At 45.2% G+C, this 19936-nt stretch overlaps 1 protein-coding gene across 8 annotated transcripts in view; it reads left to right on the top strand.

Annotated features, from left to right (window-relative positions):
* Nucleotides 1–19936, top strand: part of samd13 (sterile alpha motif domain containing 13) — a 117453-nt gene that overhangs the window by 51779 nt on the left and 45738 nt on the right. For all 8 annotated transcript variants that reach the window (XM_068036618.1, XM_068036617.1, XM_068036619.1 and 5 more), the window contains one exon: nucleotides 19123–19226. In XM_068036618.1, the coding sequence (XP_067892719.1) occupies nucleotides 19123–19226 (104 nt within the window). The remainder of the gene's footprint in view (nucleotides 1–19122; nucleotides 19227–19936) is intronic.

Here is a 19936-nt window from a genome sequence, read left to right as displayed (position 1 = left end):
ACCTGAGCCACGTGCAACTTGGCATAGGGTAAATAAGATTAGAGATGTGTGGCTCAAAGATTGATGTGGGAGAAATGGGTTCCGATTCATGGGACACTGGCACCAGTACTGGGGAAAGAGAGAGCTGTTCCTTTGGGATGGGTTTCACTTGAACCATGCTGGGACCAGTGACCTAGTGAATCATATAACTAGGGTTGTAGATAAGGCTTTAAACTAAATAGTGGGGGGAGGGTTTAAAAAGTGGAATAGTGACGAGAGAGCAGAGGTGCAGGGCAGTGAAGGAACATACATTAATCAGAGAGTGACGGGACAGAGAATACAAGCATCAGTGGACAGAAGAAATTAGAACCAGAGTATGTAAAAAGTCAAAGCTTAAGGTTCTTCATCTGAATGCACAGAGCATTTGTAACAAGATGAATGAGCTGACGGCACAGATAGAAATAAATGAATATGATTTGATAGCTATCACTGAGACATGGTTGCAGGATGACCAGGACTGGAATCTAAATGTTCAAGGATATTCAACGTTCCAGAAGAATAGGCAGAAAGGAAAAGGAGGTGGGGGAACTTTGTTATTAAAGGAAGGGATCAGTGCAGTTGTGAGTAATGATATAGGTGTAATGGATCGTGATATAGAATCAGTTTGGGTGGAAATAAGGAATAGCAAGGGAAATAAATCACGGGTGGGAGTGGTCTATAGGCCCCCGAAGAGTTGCCTCTCTGTAGGACAAAGTATTAATCAGGAAATAATGGAGGTGTGTAAGAAGGACACTGCAATTATCATGGGTGATTTTAATCGGCATATAGACTGGACAAATCGAATTGGCAAGGGTAGTAGCATGGAAGACAAATTTGTGGAGTGCCTCGGGTTGTCACTTAGAGCAATACGTTGCAGAACCTACCCGGGAACAGGCTATTTTAGATTTGGTATTGTGTAAACAGGTAGGATTAATGAGAGATCTCGTAGTTAAGGATCCTTTAAGGGGAAGCGGTCATAACATTGTAGAATTTCAAATTCAGTTTGAGGGTGAATAACTCGGGTCTCAAACCAGTGTCTTCAACTTAAACAAGGGCGATTATAACGAAAGAGTTGTCTAAAGCGGGCTGGGAACATAGACTACAGGGGATGTCAGTAGATGAGCAGTGGCAGACTTTTAAGCAGATATTTCATAACACTCAGCAAACATTTATTCCGGTCAGAAGGAAGGACTCGATGAGAACAATGAACCACCCGTGGATAACAAAGAACGTTAAGGAGAGAATTAAATCAAAAGCAAATGCGTACAATGTGGCGAAAACGTGTGGTAGGCCAGAGGATTGGGAAGTTTTTAGAAACCAGCAGCGGATGACTAAAAAACTAGTAAATATTCCGGCAATAGTACTGAAGACCTGTGCTCCAGAATTTGCCGCGCACCGAGCCAAGCTGTTCCAGTACAGCTACAACACTGGCATCTACCCTGCAATGTGGAAAATTGCCCAGGTATGTCCTGTACACAAAAAGCAGGACCAGTCCAACCCAGCCAATTACCACCCCATCAGCCCACTCTCAATCATCAGTAAAGTGATGGAAGGTGTCATCAACAGTGCCATCAAGCGGCACTTGCTTAGCAATAACCTGCTCAGTGATGCTCAGTTTGGGTTCCGCCAGGGCCACTCAGCTCCTGACCTCATTACAGCCTTGGTTCAAACATGGACAAAAGAGCTGAACTCAAGAGGTGAGGTGAAAGTGACTGCCCTTGACATCAAGGCAGCATTTGACCGAGTATGGCATCAAGGAGCCCTAGCAAAACTGAGGTCAATGGGAATCAGGGGGAAAACTCTCTGCTGGCTGGAGTCATACCTAGCACAAAGGAAGATGGTTGTGGTTGTTGGAGGTCAATCATCTGAGCTCCAGGACATCACTGCAGGAGTGGATAAAGGTGAACCAGTCGATGTAGTGTATTTGGATTTTCAGAAGGTGTTTGATAAGGCGCCACATGAAAGGTTGTTGCACAAAATAGGAGCTCAGGGTATTGAGAGTAATGTGTTGGCATGGATTGAGGATTGGCTAACACACAGAAGGCAGAGAGTCGGGTTCAATGGGTCTTTTTCAGGTTGGAAAGCCGTAACTAGTGGGGTGCCACAAGGATCGGTCCTAGGGCCTCGGCTATTTACTATCCGCATTAATGACTTGGAGGAAGGGACAGAGTGTACTGTATCTAAATTTTCTGACGATACAAAAATAGGTGGGAAGGCATGTTGCGTGCGATGAGGACACAAAGAATCTGCAAAAGGATATCGATAGGTTAAGTGAGTGGGCAAAAACTTGGCAGATGGAGTTCAGTGTGGGAAATTGTGAGGTAATCCACTTTGGTAGGAAGTATAAAAAGGCAGATTATTATTTAGATGGAGAAAGACTACAAAATATTGCAGAACAGAGGGGTCTGGGTGTTCTTGTACATGAAACACAAAAGGTTAGCATGCAGGAGCAGCAATTAATTAGGAAGGCTAATGGAATTTTGGCCTTTATTGCTAGGGGGTTAGAGTTTAAAGATAGGGAAGTCCTGTTACAACTGTACAGGGTGTTGGTGAGGCCACACCTGGAGTATTGCGTCCAGTTTTGGTCCCCGTATTTAAGGAAGGATACACTGGCATTGAAGGCAGTTCAGAAAAGGTTCACTAGGTTGATTCCTGGGATGAAGGGATTGTCTTATCAAGAACGGCTAAACAGGTTAGGCCTTGATTCATTGGAGTTTAGAAGAATGAGAGGTGATCTTATTGAAACATATAAGATTTTATGGGAGCTCGACAGGGTAGATGTTCAGAAGATGTTTCCGCTAGTGAGTTACAGAATAAGGGGTCACACATTTAAAACTGAGATGCAAAGGAATTTCTTCTTTCAGAGAGTGGTGAATCTTTGGAATTCTCTGTCTCAGAGAGTTGTGGAGGCTCGGTCACTAAATGTATTGAAGGAGGAGGTAAATTGATTTTTGAAATCTCGGGGAGTCGAGGGTTAGGCAGAGCAGGCCCGAAAGAGAAGTTGAGGACTGGGACAGATTAGTCATGATCTTATTCAATGGCCGGGCAGGCTTGAGGGGCTGAATGGCCTACTCCTGCTCCTATTTCTTATGTTCTTATTGAAGTGCAGATAACTGGTGATCTGCTTTACAATGTTACTGAATGTAGCTTTCTATCAGTCTAAAAATGATAAGTTGGTGCCAATTTGATTCACTCCACTCAATATCAAGTAATGGCTGAAGGCACTGGACATAAAAATGCCTATGGGCCTTGACAACATCCTGGCTATAGTGCTGAAGACTTGTCCTTCATAAGTAGCTGCACCCTAGCCAAGCTGTTCCAGTACAGCTACAACATGGGCAATTTTCCACATTGATGGGTAGATGCCTAAGTATGTCCTGTCCACAAAAAGCAGGCAAATGCACCCAGCAAATCACCGCCCCGTCAGTTTACTCTTGATTATCAGTAAAGGGATGGAAGGTGTCATCGAAGTGGCACGTACACAGCAATAACCTGCTCACCAGTGCTCAGTTTGAGTAGTGGCAGGATCACTTTAGACCTCATTACAGTCTTGTTCCAAACATGGACAAAAGAGCTGAATTCCAGAGGCAAGGTGAGTGCAACTGTCCTTAACATCAAGGCATTTGACTGAGTATGGCATTAAGGAGCCCTAGCAAAACTGGAGTCAATGGGAATCTGGGGAAAACACTTAGCTGGTTGGAGTCATACCCTAGCACAAAGGAAGTGGTTGTGGTTGTTGGAGGCCAATCATCGCAGCCCCAGGACATTACTGCAGGAGTTCCTCAGGGTAGTGTTCCAGGACCAACCATGTTCAGCTGCTTCATCAATGACATTCCCTCCATCATAAGGTCAGAAGTCGGAATGTTTGCTGATGGTTGCACAATGTTCAGCACCATTCACAACTGCTCCGATACTAAAGCAGTCTGTGCCCGTATGCAACATGATCTGGACAACACTCAAACTTGAGGCAAGTAACATTCGTACCACACAAGTGCTAGGCAATGACTATCTCCAGTAAGAGAGAATCTAACCATTTCCCTTTGACATTCAACAACATTACCGTTGCTGAATCCCCTACCATCTACATCCTTGGAGTTGCCATTGACCAGAAACTTAACTGGAGCAGACATATAAATACCGTGGCTACAAGAGCAGGTCAGAGGCTGGGAATTCTGCAGCGAGTAACTCACCCCCTGACTCCCCAAAGCCTGTCCACCATCTACAAGGCACAAGTCAGGAGTGTGATGGAATACTCTACACTTGCCTGGATGGGTGCAGCTCCAACAACACTCAAGAAGCTCGACACCATCCAGGACAAAGCGGCCCGTTTGATTGGCATCCCATCTACAAACATTCACCCCATCCACCACCTTAAACATTCACTCCCTCCAGCACAGTGCACAGTGGCAGCCGTGTGTACCATAAATGAGCTGCATTGCAGCAACTTGCTACGGCTCCTTCGACACCTTCCAGACCCACGACGTCTGCCACCTAAAAGAAAGAAATACTAAAAACAGGAGGGCTGGGCCAGGGGCAACTGTCGGCTCACCTTCTCAAAACCCTGGCTAGTATAATGCTGATAATTAACAGTATGCAACTGTGGAATCCTGAAAATGCGAACAGCTGGGGTACTAACTACAACATGCCATCAGTATTCTAATGGGGCCATTCTGGTGCCAACTGAAAAGAGAAAATGACTCCTTGCTGATCTCCATCCTGTGCAAAGTGGGCATTAATCATTGAATTTTGGCTCTTTAAGTGTATTTAATCACCAGAATGTTTACCTAGCAGCCACTCTATTGTGCTGATGCTCAGGCGATAGATTTATGAATGTTGCGAAGCAGTTACGATAATGTTTTATGGGATTTAGAGGTGGAAATAAAAGGTAGTGGAATGGGAAATCCCCCATCCCGCACCATTTGGTTTTCATGTCATTAGACTGATATTCAGTCTGAAAATGCTGGTGGTTAACATCACTATGTTCACTGGTGACTGTTCCGGCCCCACTGCATTTGGAGCCACTGAGCATCAGTGTATAGAAATTTCACGTGTATTTGAGGAAATGCTGGTCTCCGCAGAGACGAGCTGTTTTCTTGCATTTCTCTCTGTTTGTTTAAAGGGTACAAAAACAAAGAAGTTATGCTGGGTCTTTCATAAGCCCCTGGTGGCATATTGTGTTCAATTCCAGATACCACACTTCAGGTAGGATACCAGGGCCTTGAGAGGGTGGAGAGCAGATTTATTAAAATGGTCCCAGGGATGAGGGACTTCGGTTATGCGGAGAGACTGGAGACGCTGAGATTGTTCTCCTTAGAGCAGAGAGGGTTAAGGGGAGATGTAATTAAGGTGTGCCAAATAATGACGGGCTTTGAATAAGGAGAAACTGTTTCCACTGGCAGGAGGGTCAGTAACCAGAGGATGTAGATTTAAGGTAATTGGCAAAAGAACCAGAGAAGAGAGATGAGAATTTTTTTTAACACACCAAGTTGTTGTGATCTGGAATGTGCTGCCTGAAAGGGCAGTGGAAGCCGATTTGATAGTAACTTTCAAAAGGGAATTGGATAAATACTCGAAGAAGGCAAATTAGCAGAGCTATGTGGAAAGAGCAGGAGAGTGGAACTAATCATAGCCCTTTCAAAGAGTACGGTAGATTTTGGCATTTTGATTACCCGCAGGCAGTATGGTCTAAATGGCTAACTCCTGTGCTGTATCATTCTATGATGCTAAGGGACTTGGGCCATTATGTAGAGAGCCAGGGAGAATGAAACTGAAGCAGACACTAAAGGCAAGAAAAAGATACCAGACAAATGAGGCAGATGGCAAGTTCAGAAGGAAAGGAAATGGAGAGATGAGTTAAAAATCACGAAGACACAAGAAGCTGACAAACACGAGAGAAAGAAGCGCAGTGAGTGAGATACAAAGAAATGAGTGAGTAGAGGTACAGATGTGATTTTTTTAAAGCTAGATTTGAAACCAGAAGTTGAGGGAATTTAATCGCCAGTTTTATGGAGAGATTGAAATGCTGTTTTTGAGTGGTGCAGGCTAACCTGGTAACTTCAACTTTAAGCATTAACTTAAACCAAGAGAAAGCAATATAGTCATTTTGTGCTGTGCACTTTGACCTGGACCTTAAAACTTGGAAGCATTTTCCATTTGCATGACTCCCTTACTATAGAATCGTAGAATGGTTACAGCTAATGTAGGAGGCCATTCTGCCTGTCATGTTCGTGCTAGCTCTCTGCAAGGGGAACTCATCTAGTCCCATTCCCTAGCTCTTTAAACCTTTTCCCTTCAGGTTCTTATCCAATTCCCTTTTGAAAGCCATGATTGAATCTGCCTCCACCACACTCTCAGGTAATGCATTCCAGATCCTAACCACATGCTGTGTAAACAAAAGGTTTTCCTCATGTCGCTGTTGGTTCATTTTGCCCTTCACCCTAAATCGGTGTCCTCTGGTTCTCGACCCTTCCGCCAATGGGAACAGTTTCTCTATCTACTCTGTCTAGACTGCTCATGATTTTGGACACCTCCTCTCAACCTTCTCCTTCAAGGAGTCTTACAAACAAGGCAGATGAATTGAGGGCGATGATATGCACGTGGGATTATGATATTATTGATGTCAGAGACATGGTTGGGGGTGGGGCAGGACTGGCAGCTCAATATTGCAGGGTATAGAACCTACAGGCGAGACAAGGGAGGGGGTAAAAGAGGAGGTGGCATTGCACTGTTGATCAAGGAGTCAATGACTGCAGTAAGGAGGGATGATATCTTGGAAGGTTCCTCAAATGAGGCCATATGGGTAGAACTTAAAAACAAAAAGGAGGCAATCACTTTGCTGGGAGTGTATTACAGGCCTCCAAACAGTCAGGGAGAGATAGAGGAGCAGATAAGGTAGTTATGGAAAAGGACAAAGATGGACCAGAAATAAAGGTACTGAATTGGGGGAAGGCCGATTTCAATATGATAAAACAGGATCTGGCCAAAGTGGACTGGGAGCAGCTACTTGTAGGAAAGGCTACATCAGAACAGTGGGAGTCATTCAAAGAGGAAATAGTGAGAGTTCAGGGACAACATGTTCCCGTAAAGGTGAAGGGTAGGACCAACAAGTCCAGGGAGCCCTGGATGTCAAGGGATAAAGGGGATTGCATCAGGAAAAAAAGGAGGCTTATGACAGATTCAGAGCGCTGAAAACAGCAGAGGCACTCAGAGTATAGAAAGTGTAGGGGGCTACTTAAAAATGTAATTAGGAGAGCGAAGAGGGGCATGAAAAAACATTGGCGGGCAAGATAAAGGAAAATCCGAAGGCGTTTTATAGGTATATTAAGGGCAAGAGGATAACCAGGGAAAAAGTAGGGCCCATTAGGGACCAACGTGGCAATCTGTTTGTGGAGCCGGAGGACATAGGTGAGGTTTTAAATGATTACTTTTCATCTGTGTTCACTATGGAGAAGGACAATGTAGGTGTAGAGATCAGGGAGGGGGATTGTGATATACTTGAACATATTAGCATTAAAATGGAGGAAGTATTAGCTGTTTTAGCGGGCTTAAAAGTGGATAAATCCCCAGGCCCAGATGAGATGTATCCCAGGCTGTTACGTAAGGCAAGGGAGGAGATAGCAGGGGCTCGGGCACAAATTTTCAAATCCTCTCTGGCCACAGGAGAGATATCAGAGGATTGGAGGACAGCGAATGTGGGGCCGTTATTCAAGAAGGGTAGCAGGGATAAACCAGGTAATTACAGGCCAGTGAGTCTACCATCAGTGGTAGGGAAACTATTGGAAAAAATTCTGAGCGACAGGATTAATCTCCACTTGGAGAGGCAGGGATTAATCAGGGATAGTCAGCATGGCTTTGTCAGGGGGAGATTGTGTCTAACTAACTTGATTGAATTTTTTGAGGCGGTGACTAGATGTGTAGATGAGGGTAAAGCAGTTGATATAATCTACATGGACTTCAGTAAGGCTTTTGATAAGGCCCCGCATGGGAGATTGGGTAAGAAGGTAAGACCACATGGGATCCAGGGTAATTTGGTAAATTGGATCCAACATTGGCTTAGTGGCAGGAGGCAGAGGGTGATGGTGGAGGGTTGTTTTTGCGAGTGGAAGCCTGTGACCAGTGGTGTACGACAGGGATCGGTGCTGGAACCCTTACTGTTTGTAGTGCACATTAATGATTTAGACGTGAATATAGGAGGTATGATCAGTAAGTTCGCAGATGACACGAAAATTGGTGGTGTCGTAAATAGTGAGGAGGATAGCCTTAGATTACAGGATGATTAAGATGGGTGGAGCAGTGGCAAATAGAATTTAATCCTGAGAAGTATGAGGTGATGCAATTTTGGGAGGACTAACAAGGCAAGGGAATATACAATGGATGGCAGGACCCGAGGAAGTACAGAGGGTCAGAGGGACCTTGGTGTACTTGTCCATAGATCACTGAAGGCAGAAGCACAGGTACATAAGGTGGTTAGGAAGACATATAGGATACTTGCCTTTATTGGCTGAGGCATAGAATATAAGAGCAGGGAGGTTATGATGGAGCTGTATAAAACGCTAGCTAAGCCACAGCTGGAGTACTGTGTACAGTTCTGGTCGGCACACTATAGGAAGGATGTGATTGCACTGGAGAGGGTGCAGAGGAGATTCACCAGAATGTTGCCTGGACTGGAGCATTTCAGCTATGAAGAGAATCTGAAAAGGCTAGGGTTGTTTTCTTTCGAGCAGAGAAGGGGGGACATGATTGAGGTATACAAAATTATGAGGGGCATTGATAGGTTAGACAGGAAGAAACTTTTTTCCCTTAGCGGAGAGGGTCAATAACCAGGGGCATAGATTTAAGGTAAAGGGCAGGAGGTTTAGAGGGGGTTTGAGGAAAAAAAATTTCACCCAGAGGGTGGTTGGAATCTGAAATGCACTGTCTGAAGAGGTGGTAGAGGCAGGAACCCTCACAACATTTAATAAGTGTTTAGATGAACACTTGAAACGCCATAGCATACAAGGCTACGGGCCAAGTGCTGGAAAATGGGATTAGAATAGTTAGGTGCTTGATGGCTGGCACAGACACGATGGGCCGAAGGGCCTGTTTCTGTGCTGTATAACTCTATGACTCTTCTCTAAGGAAAACAGCCCCGGCTTCTCCAATCTAATCATGTAACTGAAGCTCCTCATCCCTGGAACCATTCTCATGAATCTGTTGTAAATCTTTTACCAAACAACATTTAAGTGCTAAAATCAAAGCAAAATACTGTGGATGCTGGAAATCTGAAATAAAAACAAGAAATGCCGGAAATACTCAGCAGGTCTGGTAGCATCTATGGAGAGAGAAGCAGAGTTAACGTTTCAGGTCAGTGACCCTTCATCAGAACTGGCAAATATTAGAAATGTGAAAGGTTATAAGCAAGTAAAGCGGGGGTGGGGCAAGAGATAACAAAGGGGGAGGTGTAAATAGGACAAGGTCACAGAATAGCTGACCAGAAGGTCGTGGAGCAAAGGCAAACAATATGTTAATGGTGTGCTGAAAGAGAAAGCATTAGTACAGATAGGGTGTTAACAGACTGAAAATTGAACAGCCGCAAATACAAACATGAAAAAAAACAATGGGTAAGCAAACTGAGCAAGCTAAGATGAAATAAAATAAACACAAAAAAAAATTATTTTTTTTTAAATGACTAAAAATAAAAGTTAAATGGCGGGCCCGTCATGCTCTGCAATTATTGAACTCAATGTTCAGTCCGGCAGGCTGTAGCGTGCCTAATCGGTAAATGAGATGCTGTTCCTCGAGCTTGCATTGATGTTCACTGGAACATTGCAGCAATCCCAGTTAAATGTTGCTTGACCAGAGGTTCAGTTTCCTTAACAATTAGATTGAGTTTTAAAGGGACGCAGCACCATCTTAGCAGCGGGATCACACCTCATGCATAAATTGGTTTAATATGTCTCCTTATGAAATAGCGTATAATCTTGTTTGCCAGGAACAATACGTCAGGGGATCCACTAGTGCAGGGGTATTCATGCATCGTGCCTTTGTGAACTGTGTAAGTGTGTACCACGCTGCCCAAGTATAAAGGTTTTAATGTCCCCTAATTATATCTCAAGCCTGTAGATCTTCTTGTTCTGATTATCCGGGTCTTTCCAAATGTCCAGGTGAGTAAAATTCAAACAGGTGAACCAGCAAATAATAAGGACTGAGTTGCCAGTGTAGACCTATTTGCTTCTCTGTATTTACTTGTTAGGGCCCCTGCTCAGGGATATGAGCTAACAACCCCACTGCCTTGTGGGCATTTCGGGAGAGACTAAGGCTGAGAGAGTAACAGAAAATCCGGAGCGGAACCCCTAAGGCAGTCATGTGTCACCTTTGGCATCTTTCCGGCAGTTCCTGCAGCCAGACGTGCTTTGCACTCCTTTGGACCCCACTAGGAAGGCCAAGAGGGGGCTTTTGACACTTGGGCAACTGCCAACCTCTATATATTCCGCCCAGGCATGCACTATGGAGAGGTCACTCCATAGTCGCCTCACAGCGACCAAAACAACACGGAAGGCAGCAGTTACGGGTTATAAGTCCAGCTCAGTTGGGAGCCATGGGTTGCGTTTTTCGGTGGGAGATGTCATCGCATCTCACTGGACAACTACCGCCCGCCTCAAACTGTTCTGTCCCACCACAGGCCACCTGCTTCAATGGGAGTTTGGAGCTCAGGGTCATTGCCTGACAAGTGGACTGTAACACTGCACCAAACAGCACGACAAAAAAAGGAGAGCAGGTACCAGCCGTTCAGTTTGCAAGCTGGAACTTCAGAACTGTGTGTCCTGGCCTGTCGGAAGACCTTGCACAAATCGACGACTCTCGGAAGGCCGCCATCATTAACAACGAGCTCAGTATACTCGATGTGGACATTGCAGCACTTCAGGAGACACGCCTGCCTGCGAGCAGATCTCTAAGAGAGCAAGACTACACCTTCCGCTGGCAGGGTAGGGATCCTGAAGAACCAAGACAGCATGGAGTGGGCTTCACCATCAGAAAGTCTTTGCTCAGCATGATCGAGCCACCTACAAATGGCTCAGAACTCATACTGTCTATCCGACTGCTCACGGCCTCTGGTCCAGTACACCTACTCAGCATCTATGCTCCAACACGCTGCTCCCCACCTGAAGTTAAAGACCAGTTCTACAGGAACTCATAATCTCATTAGCAGCATTCCTAATACCGAACACCTATTCCTGCTGGGGGACTTCAACGCCAGGGTTGGGGCCGACCATGACTCGTGGCCTTCCTGCCTTGGGCGCTATGGCATTGGAAAGATGAATGAGAATGGACAGAGACTGCTTGAGTTGTGTACCAATCACAACCTCTGCATCACCAACTCGTTCTTTCAAACTAAACCCTGTCACCAGGTTTCATGGAGAAACCCAAGATCACATCATTGGCACCAGCTAGACCTCATTGTCACAAGGCGAGCCTCTATAAACAGTGTCCAAATCACACGCAGCTTCCACAGTGCTGACTGCGACACCGACCACTCCCTGGTGTGCAGCAAAGTTAGACTCAAACCAAAGAAGCTGCATCACTCCAAGCAGAAGGGCCGCCCGCGCATCAACACTAACAGAATTTCTTAGCCACAGCTGTTACATAAGTTTCTAAATTCACTTGAAAAAGCCCTTCAAAACACTCCTGCAAGGGATGCAGAGACCAAGTGGGCCCACATCAGAGACGCCATCTATGACTCAGCAATGACCACCTTTGGCAAACGTGAGAAGCAGAATGCAAACTGGTTTCAATCTCACTTTGAAGAGCTGGAACCTGTCATAGCCGCTAAGTGCATCGCACTGTTGAACTACAAGAATGCCCCCAGCGAGTTAACATCCGTAGTACTTAAAGTAGCCAGAAGCACTGCACAAAGAACAGCCAGGCGCTGTGCAAATGACTACTGGCAACACCTATGCAGTCGTATTCAGCTGGCCTCAGACACTGGAAACATCAGAGGAATGTATGATGGCATTGAGAGTTTTTGGGCCAATCAAGAAGATCGCCCCCCTCAAATCTAAATCAGGGGAAACGATCACTGACCAGTGCAAGCAAATGGACCGCTGGAAGCAAATGGACCGCTGGGTGGAGCACTACCTAGAACTGTACTCCAGCGAAAATGTTGTCACAGAGACCGCCCTCAATGCAGCCCAGTCTCTGTCAGTCATGGATGAGCTGGATGAACAGCCAACAAAATCAGAACTCAGTAATGCCATGATTCTCTAGCCAGTGGAAAAGCCCCTGGAAAGGACAGCATTACTCCTGAAATAATCAAGAGTGCCAAGCCTGCTATACTCTCAGCACTCCATGAACTGCTTTGCCTGTGCTGGGATGAGGGAGCAGTACCACAGGACATGCGCGATGCCAATATCATCATCCTCTATAAGAACAAGGGTGACCGCGGTGACTGCAACAACTACCGTGGAATCTCCCTGCTCAGCATAGTGGGGAAAGTCTTCGCTCGAGTCGTTTTAAACAGACTCCAGAAGCTGGCTGAGCGAGTCTACCCTGAGGCACTGTGCAGCTTTGGAGCAGAGAGATCCACCATTGACATGTTGTTCTCCCTTCGCCAGCTACAGGAGAAATGCCGCAAACAACAGATGCCCCTCGACGTTGCTTTCATAGATCTCATCAAAGCCTTTGACCTCATCAGCAGACGTCGTCTCTTCAGACTACTAGCAAAGATTGGATGTCCACCAAAGCTACTAAGTATCATCACCTCATTCCATGACAATATGAACGGCTCAATTCAGCATAGCAGTGCCTCATCAGACCCCTTTCCTATCCAAAGTGGCATGAAACAGGGCTGTGTTCTCGCACCCACACTGTTTGGGATCTTCTTCTCTCTGCTGCTCTCACATGCGTTCAAGTCTTCAGAAGGAGGAATTTTCCTCCACACAAGATCAGGGGGCAGGTTGTTCAACCTTGCCCGTCTTAGAGCGAAGACCAACGTACAGAAGGTCCTCATCAGGGAACTCCTCTTTGCTGACGATGCTGCATTAACATCTCACACTGAAGAGTGTCTGCAGAGACTCATCGACAGGTTTGCGGCTGCCTGCAATGACTTTGGCCTAACAATCAGCCTCAAGAAAACGAACATCATGGGATAGGATGTCAGAAATACTCCATCCATCAATATCGGCGACCACACTCTGGAAGTGGTTCAAGAGTTCACCTACCTAGGCTCAACTATCACCAGTAACCTGTCTCTAGATGCAGAAATCAACAAGTGCATGGGAAAGGCGTCTACTGCTATGTCCAGACTGGCCAAGAGGGTGTGGGAAAATGGCTCACTGACACGGGACAGAAAAGTCCGAGTGTTTCAAGCCTGTGTCCACTTGCTCTACCTTGCTCTACGGCAGCAAGGCCTGGTGAGCATATGTCAGCTAAGAGTGACGTCTCAACGCATTTCATCTTCGCTGCCTCCGGAGAATCCTTGACATCAGGTGGAAGACCGTATCTGCAACGCAGCCCTGCCTCAATGCAGCCAACATTCCCAGCACATACGCCCTACTGAGCCAGCGGCGCTTGAGATGGCTTGGCCATGTGAGCCGCATGGAAGATGGCAAGATCCCCAAAGACACATTGTACAGCGAGCTCGTCACTGGTATCAGACCCACCAGCCGTCCACGTCTCCACTTTAAAGATTTCTGTAAACTCGACATGAAGTCCTGTGACATTGATCACAAGTCGTGGGAGTCAGTTGCCAGCGATTGCCAGAGCTGGCGGGCAGTCATAAGGGCGAGGCTAAAGAGAGGCGAGTCGAAGAGACTTCGCGGTTGGCAGGAAAAGAGACAGAAGTGCAAGGAGAGAGCCAACTGTGTAACGGCCCCAACAACCAATTTTATCTGCAGCGCCTGTGGAAGAGTCTGTCACTCTAGAATTGGCCTTTATAGCCACTCCAGGTGCTGCTCCACAAACCACTGACCACCTCCAGGCGCTTACCCATTGTCTCTCGAGACAAGGAGGCCAAAGAAAAAAAGAAAATATACGGAGAGACATAAAAGTTAGTGATCTTTGTACAGAAACAATTTTCCATCCATGAAAAGCTTAAAAGCAAGGATTGAGAATTTTGCTACGTTTTGGTTCAGGAGAAATTGAGGTCATACTGGTTCTCCACAGAGCAATCCAATCAGTCCCACTCCCCCGCTCGATCCCCGTCACCCTGCCAGTTTACTTCCTTCAAGTGCCCATCCAATTTCCATTTCAAATCGTTGATCGTCTCCGCTTCCACCACACTCATTGCTGTGAGTTCCAGGTCATTATTACTCGCTGCGTAAAAAAGCTCTTGCTCACATCCCCCTGCATCTCTTGCCCAAAACCTTAAATCTGTGTCCCCTAGTCCTTGCCCCATCAGTTAAAGCGAACAGTTTTTCTTTGTTTTGCTTATCTAAGCCTGTTATGATCTTGTGCACTTCTATCCAATCTCTCCTCAATCTCCTTTGCTCTATGGAGAACAACTCCAGCCTTTTCAATCTAACCTTGTAACTAAAATCTTCCATCCCTGGAACCATTCTGGTAAATCTCCTCTGCATCCTCTCGAGGACTAAAGTGTTGTGACCAGACTGGACGTAATACGCTAGTTGGGGCCTAACCAGAGCTTTATGACGGTTCAGCATAACTTCCCTGCTTTTGTACTCAGTGCCTCTATTTATGAAGCACAGATTCCATATGCTTTACTAACCACTTGCTTATTGTGTCCTGCCACCTTCAAAGATCTATGCACATGCATCCCCAGGTCCCTCTGTTCCTGCACACTCTTTAGAACTGTGCTATTATGTCTGTATTGCCTCACCCTATCCCATCTGCCAAAATGTATCACCTCACTTCTCTATCAAATTTCATCTGCCACTTGTCTGCCCATTCTGCTAGTCTATCGATGTCTTGTTGCAGACGGTTCGTATCATCCTCACTATTTTCCATTCCTCCAAGTTTGGTATCATTGAAATTCTACTCTCTATTCTAAGATCCAAGTCATTTATATATCGCAAAAAAAGCAGTGGTCCCATCACTCACCCTTGGGGAACACCACTGCCTACCATCCTCCAGTCTGAAAAATCATTTAACGTGACTTCCTGTTTTCTGTCCTTAAGCCAGTTTTTTTTTTTATCCAACTGGACAATGGCCATGAGTCTCAATTATGTTATCCAGCCTTTTATGTGGTATTTTATCAAATGCTTTCTTAAAATCCCTGTAAACAACATCCATTGCATTCCCTTCATCAACCTTTTCTGCTACTTAATCAAAAAATTCAATTAGATTAGTCAAGCATGATCTGCCTTTTATAAATCCATGCTGGCTATCCTTAATTAATTCAAACCTCTCCAAATGCCTGTTGATTGTTTTATTTCCCTGATTTTTGTTTCTATAACCTTACCCACCACTGATGTTAAATTAATTGGCCTGTAGTTGCTCGGACTGTCCTTACACGCTTTCTTGAATAAGGGTGTCATATTTGCCACTCTCCAATCCTCTGGCATCTCCGCCATATCGAGGGAAGATTGGAAGATTATGGCAAGCCCTTCCACTATCTCTACCCCCATTTCCTTTAGCAACCTGGGATGCAAGCCATCTGGACCAGGTGACTTATCTATCCTAAGCAGAGCCAGACTTTCCACAGAATTGATTGTGTCTGCACCGGCTCTCTGAAAGAGCAATTCCCTCAGTTCCATTCCCTGCCTTCTCCCCATAACCCTGCACATTCTTCCTTTTCATATAAACAGTACCCCCTCCCTCTCAATTTTTATCCTATCCATTGCCTCTACTGTCTCTGCTTCAACTGATATTTTGTCAGATTCCTCTTCTTTAGTAAACACTGATACAAAGTATTTCTTAAGTATTCTAGCCTTGCCCTGTGCCTCTAAGCATATATTACCCTCTGTCCCTTATAGACCCTACTCCACCTCTTACCACTTGCTTACTATTTACATGACAACAGAAGATTTTTGGGTTCCCTTTTATATTAACTGCCATTCTATTCTCATATTCTCTCTTTGCCAGTCTTATTTTCCTCTTCACTTCCCCTCTCTACTTATTGTATTTGGCCTGATTCTCACTTGAAGATTTCACCTGATATGCATCACACACCCTCTTTTTCTGTTCCATCATAATCTCTATCTCCCTTGTCATCCATGGAGCCCTGACCTTTCACCCTTGTTGGAATGTACCTGAGCCATTACAGTTTTTCCTGTCAGTCTTTGGTTCCATTTTATCCTGGCTACATCTCTTCTCATTGTATTGAAGTTAGCCCTCTTCCAATCTCGCTGTTCTACCTAATATCATTCCTTGCTTTTCTGCATTACTAGTCTAAAAAACCTTCTGGTATGATGATCACTCTTGCCCAAGTGCACCCCCACAGACACTTAGTCTACCTCATTTCCCAGCACCAAATCCATCAATGCCTTTTTTCTAGTTGGGCCGAGAACCTACTGATCAAGGAATTACTCCTGAACACAGTCCAGAATTTCCTCCCCCTCCTTCTCCTTTACTGTAACCTTGTCACGGTCGATATTTGGGTAATTAATGTCCCCAATATCACCACTCTAGAGTTCTTGCACATCTCTATGATTTCCCTACAGATTTGCACCTCTATATCTCTCTCTCACTATTTGGAGGCCTGTAGAATACCCCTGGTAATGTGATCATACCCTTTTGCTTCTCAACTCTAACCAAATGAATTCTGTCCTAGCTGCCTCAAGGACATCCCCTCTTTCCAACACTACAATGTCTTCCCTAATCAATACTGGCACCCTACCTTCCTTTTTCCTTCTCTGTCTTTTCTAAAGACTTTATATCCTTGAATATTAAGAGCCCAGTCCTCACCATTTCTAAGTCACATTTCCGTTATTGCCACTACATCATACTCCCATACTGCTGTTTGTGTTTGTAGCTCACCAACCTTATTCACCACCCACACTTTGTGTGTTTACACTCATGCATTGTAATCCTGTGTTTGTATTCCTCATAGTCCTTCTCAGTCTGCTCCCATCCAATGCAGAACAACTTCCTTCTCTAGTACTTACCAACACTCTCACTCCTTTATATCCTTATTCCTCTTTTCTACTTTTATATGCTGGTGACCATCCCCTGTCAACTTAGTTTAAACCCTCTGTTCTGTTTAGAAATTTTCGTGCTCTCCTTTTTACATTTTATATGGCTGCAAATCGATTTATTTTGTGTTCAAATGGGGGTTTTTTTTGAGCATGGTGAAGGTTAATCAATTTGTTTGGGGTGGGGAATAATGATTTATGCAGGAACAGTGGCAGCAGTGTGTACTACCTACAAGATGTGCTGCAGTAACTCGTCAAGGCTCCTTCGACAGCACCTTCCAAACCCGTGACCTCTACCACCTAGAAGGGCAAGGGCAGCAGACACAAGTGAACGCCACCACCTGCACGCTCCCCTCCAAGTCACCCACCAAGCCTGTACGTTCCTTCACTGTGGCTGGATAAAAATCCTGGAACTCCCTTCCTAACAGCACTGTGGGTGTACCTACACCAGATGGACTACAGCAGTTCAAGAAGGCAGCTCACCACCACCTTCTCGAGGGTAATTAGGGATAGACAACAAATGCTGGCCTATCCATCAACATCCGTATCCCACGAACAAATATTTTTTTTTAAAAGTGCAGCCAATTAGCAGTTGTACAGGGTAATGTGAAAACCCATCTCCTCTTCTCTCTTTGTGCAGTAGATGGCGCCAGGTATATAATCAGTCAGTCTTAGCAGCAGAGACTCTCAATGCTAACAAACTGGGAGAGGCCAGAGGGAGAACGATTGAGACCTGAAAAGCCAACATACTAGGAGAAGGAGAGCAGGTGTGTGGAGCAAAAGAGAGAAAATGGTAAAATAATACCAAATGAATAAGGAAGAACACTGACTAACAAAGACAATAGCCAGAAAAATTGGGCAAGGAAAGGAGATAATCGGGTAAGGCGGAAATTTGGGGAAGTGGAAAGGATATGCTCAGCAGATGAAGGAAAGCTGCTGTGAGAGGCATGTGAAAAACCAAGTTAATCAGGGCAAGTTCACAGGAGAAATAAAACCAACAAGTGGCTGAAATTAACTGCAGTCCCAAAGTCAACATTCATTTTGACAGACTTGGTCCCATGTGGTCTTCTCTTCCCTACTTTCCCAATCACTGTGTTTACATCCAGACTGTTTGCATTGTATCCTTCTCTTAACTCTTTCTTTCTCTCTCTCTCTCTCTTGCATTTTTTTTGTTGCAGTTAAGGGAACGTTCAATAAACACATGAGGGAGAAAGAATTCGAAGGATACTTCGATGGGGTTAGATGATGAAGGGTGGGAGGAGGCTCGTGTGGTCCTGATGGGCTTGAATGGTTTGTGTTGGTGCTGTAAATTCTATGTAATACATGAGAGGGCGCCTGATATACATCTTGAGCTTGCATTCAGAGTTGGGGCGGCACAGTGGCGCAGTGGTTAGCACCGCAGCCTGACAGCTCCAGCGGCCTGGGTTCGGTTCTGGGTACTGCCTGTGCGGAGTTTGAAAGTTCTCCCTGTGACCACGTGGGTTTCCGCCGGGTGCTCCGGTTACATCCCACAGCCAAAGACTTGCAGGTTGATAGGTAAATTGGCCATTGTAAATTGCCCCTAGTGTAGGTAGGTGGTAGGAGAATGGTGGAGACGTGGTAGGGAATATGGGATTACTGTAGGGTTAGTGTAAATGGGTGGTTGTTGGTCGGCACAGGCTCGGCGGGCCAAAGGGCCTGTTTCAGAGCTATATCTCTATGACTATGCGTTCGCAATGTGCTTCACGGTAACAATTAGAAAAGATATTTTGAGTTGCATAAAGCGATAGTAGGACAGGTGACCTAAAGTTTGATGAAAGAGGTAGGTTTATGGAACATCTTTAAATGAGCATGGAGAGGCACAGAAGTTCTGGAGAGAATTCCATATCTTGGGAACTTGGCAGCTAGTGCATTGGTGGGCTGGGAGGCAACTTCTGTTGGTGAGCAGAGGGGTGATGGGTGAATGGGACTTTGAGTTAGGATATGGGAAGCAGAGACTTGGATGAGCTCGAGGTTACAGAGGGTGCAAAGTGATATTAACTTTGTAAAATTTACACAGATTTGGAGCAAGATGCCTGCGAGACTGAATCAGTGGAGCTTGATTCCATGCAGAACAACTGCAAGAATAATAAGGTTCCTAATTCTACACATCCGACTGAATCAGTAAGTATATTCAGAGAGGTGACTTTTAGAATGGTGCATTGTTAGTGTTCTTGGAACTGTTTGGGTCAAAAGACACCGGTTCATGGAATCACAGATATAGCACAGAAGGAGGCCATTCAGCCCATCGTCCCTGTGCCGGCTCTTTGAACGAGTTATCCAACTAGTTCCACTCTCTTACTCTTCCCCAAAGCCGTGAAAATCTTTCACCTTCCAGTATTTATCCAGCTACTGTTGAATCTGCTTCCATCACCATATCAGGCGGTACATTCCGGATCACAACTCACTGGGTCAATAAAAAACAAAGTTTCTCCTCATTTTGCCTCAACTTCTTCCGTCAATTACCTTAAATCTGTGTCCTCTGGCCACCAATCCTTCTGCCAGTGGAACCAGAATAAATAAGGAGAAACTATCAAAAGCCCTCATGATTTTGAACCCCTCTGTCAAATCCTCCCTTAACCTCCTCTGCTCGAAGGAGAGCAATTCCAGCTTCTTCAGTCTCTCCATGTAACTTAGTCCCTCATTGTAGGTACCATTCCAATTAAGCTGATTTTTAGCACAGGTGTCTCAGCAGTGCTTAGGTCCTGGTGTTTGATGATTTGACACAAATTTTAGTCATTATTAGTAGAATGAAGTGTTATAAATTTGGTACCCAAGTGTTGCCATTATATTGTGATTTATTATAGCTCCTGTAAGGGTGAAAGCTGAAACCT

This window comes from Heterodontus francisci, chromosome 8, assembly GCF_036365525.1.
Source record: "Heterodontus francisci isolate sHetFra1 chromosome 8, sHetFra1.hap1, whole genome shotgun sequence".
Lineage (NCBI taxonomy): Eukaryota > Metazoa > Chordata > Chondrichthyes > Heterodontiformes > Heterodontidae > Heterodontus > Heterodontus francisci.
The sequence above is the reverse complement of the archived record's forward strand: the minus strand, read 5'-3'. Positions and strand labels throughout refer to the sequence as shown.